At 32.7% G+C, this 5,000-nt stretch overlaps 1 protein-coding gene across 1 annotated transcript in view; it reads left to right on the forward strand.

Annotated features, from left to right (window-relative positions):
• LOC137634242 (glycine receptor subunit alpha-4-like) overlaps window positions 1-5,000 on the forward strand; it is a 323,608-nt gene that overhangs the window by 317,745 nt on the left and 863 nt on the right. Inside the window, exon 10 of the mRNA XM_068366518.1 lies at window positions 4,598-5,000. This exon is cut by the window's right edge and continues 863 nt beyond it. Coding sequence (XP_068222619.1) covers window positions 4,598-4,720 — 123 coding nt within the window. The 3' untranslated portion in view covers window positions 4,721-5,000. The remainder of the gene's footprint in view (window positions 1-4,597) is intronic.

Genomic DNA, 5,000 nt, shown 5'->3' on the forward strand with positions numbered 1-5,000 from the left:
CCGAGCAAGCATCTGGCAGTGATTTTAGCCTTCTGGAAGCAATGTAAACTTTGTAGAGGCTGTGGAGTGAGTGCACGTGGTGTTATAGCCGGTGGTTTTAGCCCTTCTTTAAGCGTTATAGTTTATATTTGAAAGATCCAATTTAATGTTACTGTTCTTAAATCATTTTATTTTCATTCTCTATTTTATCCCTTTTACCGAACTCAAAATATTCTATATTCTATATTCATTACTTCTCATATATTGTAGTTTGTTTATTTCCTCTTCTCACTGGATTATTTTCCATGTTGGAGCCCTTGGGCGCATAGTATCCTGCTTTTCTAACTAGGGTTATAACTTTGCGAGTAATAGTAATAATAATAATCTATATAATTGAAACCTTAATTGGAAATAGTAATTTCGTCTTGTTAATATCGTCAGACACAATTAAATGAATGTTCTGTTACAATTGTCCCACCTTAAGCGGAACATGGTCTCTTGCGTAAGCAAACCTTAAAAACTGTTACATCGTATTTGTACATAACATGGGCTCCCTCCAAGGTCAAATTCCTTCCCAGTGTTTTTCAGTCTCAAAAGGGTGTGCAGATAATCCTTCGGTTGACCATAGGCTTAACGTTAGTCAAAGCATTAATTGGCCAAAAGTCTGTAGAGTAATCCATGTTAATGACTTCACCTATAAAAAGTATCCTGGAAACTCTTAATTGCATGTACAAAAGGGCTGAATTTGAAAGCATGATATCATTATAAGATTATAAGTCTGGCAATTTCAATTAGAGGAAAGTACTAACTCATTATTTTTCTCTCATCGCTATATATATATATATTTATATATATATATATATATATATATATATATATACATACATATATATTATATATATATATATATATATATATATATGTATATATATACATATATATATATATATATATATATATATATATACTATATTATTAAACTAAATATGAAGTATAAACTGAAGATCACTCAAACATATGTACTAATAACATCCCATGCAGAGGTCAAAAGATGAGAGGAGAATCAGCTGTAGATAAATTTAGAGTAGGTAAAAGGAATGACAGAGGAGACATGTTTGTAGAATCTTAAAATCATGAACACCTTTTCTTATAATAAGGAGAACAGAAAATTGACACGGAGAAGCAAAATATTAAATAGATTTCATTTTCAGTGAAAAGGTCAGTTTAGTTAAAGATGGAACAATGTTAAACAAGTTCAAGTCAAGGGATAATAGAATGACGAAAAGCAAAATTTGTTTAGATATAAGGAAAGAGAGAGAATAATTAATTTTAAGAAAGTAAACACCCCTTTAATAAGAGAAGAATCTTACGAGTTTATTCTAGCAATACAAAATAGGTATTCCCATCTACATGATGAAATGGAAGCAAATAAATAAGTAATGAACAGTCATTTAACCTAAATTATATTGGAATTAGCACAAGACATAGGCTGAAAAGTTCCTAAAGAATATCAAGAAAAAATATCAGAAAGACCAAAACCCACAATAAATAAAAGATTGGAAATGAGAATAAATTGCAAGAGATATGAAATAGAATTAGCTGAACTATCAAAAACAATAAACAAACTAAAAACCGAAGATATTCATAAATACAATCAGACCAAAATTGAGGAAACATTAAAGAAAGGAAGAAGCATCAAATTGATAAAAAGAAGACTTCAAACATGGTGCCAACAGATGTTTGTTTTTAAGGCAGAAAATGGAAATATCTATTCAATAGAGATGAATAGATAAAAATTGCAGAGGATTGCTGTATAATATTGATAGAAGAAATAACTTCATCAATAGAAATAATGAAACACATGAGCCGGTACCAAACGTAACAGTAGGAGACGTAAAGAAAGCATTAAATCCATGAAGAGAGGCAAAACAGCAGCAGATGGCCTAACAATTGATTAAATGCTTTATACCTACAGCTTTGAAAACTTTATCATTAGACTTATTCACAAAAAGGGAGACACAAAAGACCTGAAAAATTACCGCCCAATATTTTTACTCCCAGTAATATATGAAATATTACAAAGATCATATTAGTCCGCATGGAAAGACATCTACGGTAGACTTTAAACAACCAAGTGAGCAGGCAGGCTTTAGAAATGGGTATTCAACAACTGGCCATATCCATGTAAGTACCCAGCTAATGGAAAATTCAACAGAATATGACAAACCACTATGTGTGGCATTTATATGCTATGAGAAAGCTTTTAATTCTGTCAAAATCTCAGGAATAATGAAAGCCCTTCAAAAACAAGGCATAGAAGAATCCAATTTTAAAACACTTGAAGATATACATACAGGAAGTACAGCAATCCTAAAACCACGTAAAGATAGTGAGAAAATTGCAATTGAGAAAGGAGTTAGACAGGAGACCTCATCTCTCCTAAATTATTCACAGCATGCATAGAAGAAGTTTTTAAGAATTGAATTGGGAAAATTTAGGAATTAATATTAATGGGAAATACCTTAACAATTTAAGATTTGCAGATGACGCTGTTGTATTTAGTGAATTATGGGAGGAATTACAAAAAAAAATTAGAATGTTTGAATAGAGATAGCAGAATTGTAGGACTGAAGATGAATATGAGTAAAACTAAGATAATGTTCTATGAAAATTCAGAGAGACAACAAATAAGACTTATAGACGAGTCTCTAGAGATTATTAACGAATATGTGAACTTGGGATAGACAGTAAGTGTTTCCCAAGGACATGAAACGGAAATTAAAAGAAGGATAAACATAAGATGAAGAGCATTTGGTAAAGAAAATGAGATTATGAAAATTAAAATGTCACTTTCTCTATAAAGAAAAGTATTTAATGAAATGGTCCTACCAGTATTAACTTGTGCTTCAAAAAATTGGAGCCTTGCAAAATCATGAGAACATAAGCTAGTTACAACTCAAAGAGAGACAGAAAAAGAGCAACATGGATATGAGGGCAAACTAATGTAGAGGATATTCTAACAACATGTAAGAAAAATTAATATATATGGGCGGGACATATAAGGAGAATGACAGATAATAGATGGACATTGAGAATAACAGAATGGGTCCATAGGGATTGTAAAAGTAGCAGGGGAAGGAAAAGAAAACGGTTGATTGACGAACTAAGAAAGTTTGCTGGTGTGGAGTCGCACAGAAAGACCATTAACAGACGCAAGTGGAGGGACATGGCTGAGGCCTTTGTTCTGCAATGGACTAGGAACGGCTGTTGATGCTAATGATGATGATGCATTATATATATGCATGTATGTGTGTGTGTATATTATATATATATATATATATATATATATATATATATATATATATATATATGTGTGTGTGTGTGTGTGTGTGTGCATATATTATATATATATATGTGTATATTATATATATATATATATATAGAGAGAGAGAGAGAGAGAGAGAGAGAGAGAGAGAGAGAGAGAGAGAGAGAGAGAGAGAGAGAGAGAGAGAGAGAGAGAGAGAGAGAGAGAGAAATCCTCTGCCCTCAGTCCTAGTATTTTCATTATCAACTTAAATTACTTACTTTCCTTATGACACGTCGTCTTTTCCTTTTGTTTTACCTCGATCACCCAAGTTGGGAAGGAGAATGTAATGTTTCAACGCGTTTTGGTGATAGTTAGCAAGTTAGCAACATCCTTCAAGAAACATCAGCGAACAGTAAGGGAAACTATTCACCGGAAGCCGTGAAGGGAATGATAATGATCGAGGAGGATATAATGATTTAACAGTTTCCAAGCGTTACCCCCCCCCCCCCCATAAATCATGCATAACAGATGCTATAGCCAAATCTACATATAATTAGATTAATCCTTAATGAATACATTTGTTTCTTTTGTGTATAATGATAATCAACGAATTAAGGACAATAATTTTTTAATTAATTGGTAGAAAGACTCTAAGAGTTCAGAATAAAGATTCCTGGATGTTAGAATAATTCATATTCTGATAATGATCGTGAAAACAATGTCAGGGGTTGCGATGTTTATACTTCTTTGTATGTTAGGATTTAGAAAATAACTTTTGGTAAGACCTGTATGTTCTGTATGTTATGATTACAACATTAACTTTTGATAAGACATTTTCAGTAATAGCATATATATATATATATATATATATATATATATATATATAATATATATATATATATATATACTGTATATATATATGATAGATTTTGCACATTTAGACGTGTTTTTCATATTCAAATAATCCATATATATTTTTGATACATTAATGTCTGGATTCTCTTCACGACCTCGGGATCAGAGGCCCAGGCGAAATCACACAAAGACAAGAGCTTGTGACCGGCCGGGAATCGAACCCTGGTCCGGCAAGCTTGTATAGACAGGTCGTTAAGAGAATCCAGACATTAATGTATCAAAAATATATATGGCTTATTTGAATATATATTATATATATATATATATATATATATATATATATATATATATATATATATATATATATATATATAATTTGTTTGTGTGTTTGTGCTTATATAAAGTTTATATGTCCGTTATGAATCCTCTCTTAGTGTGTTGTTCTCTCTTTAACAGAAACAGGCTCGTCTCCGTGAGAGGGCCATTTTGATCGACCGCGTCTCCCGCATCCTCTTCCCCGTGTCCTTCACCGTCCTAAACATCATCTACTGGAGCGTGTTCGTCATCGAGTGGTTCTGAAAGAGCGTGACTCTCTGTCGTCGGCCAAGTAGATGGCCAGCCTCTTCTTCCTCCTCTTCCTCCTCCTCCTCTTCTGCCATAGACAGTTGCGCCAGTTGACATATTATCATGACGAAGTCGACAATGATTTTCGCTGGCATGGAAAATAGTGGAAGAGAAAAAAGTGGTAATTTGACTGTTGCTGTGGAAATAGCCTACACATGACAGATTGGCCCAGAAAGTTGATCAGTGGAAATACGTGTAGAAAGGGAAACGGTGTCTGGTAATCAGTAAGTGAACA

The sequence above is a fragment of the Palaemon carinicauda genome, chromosome 44 (assembly GCF_036898095.1).
Source record: "Palaemon carinicauda isolate YSFRI2023 chromosome 44, ASM3689809v2, whole genome shotgun sequence".
Classification (NCBI taxonomy): Eukaryota; Metazoa; Arthropoda; class Malacostraca; order Decapoda; family Palaemonidae; genus Palaemon; species Palaemon carinicauda.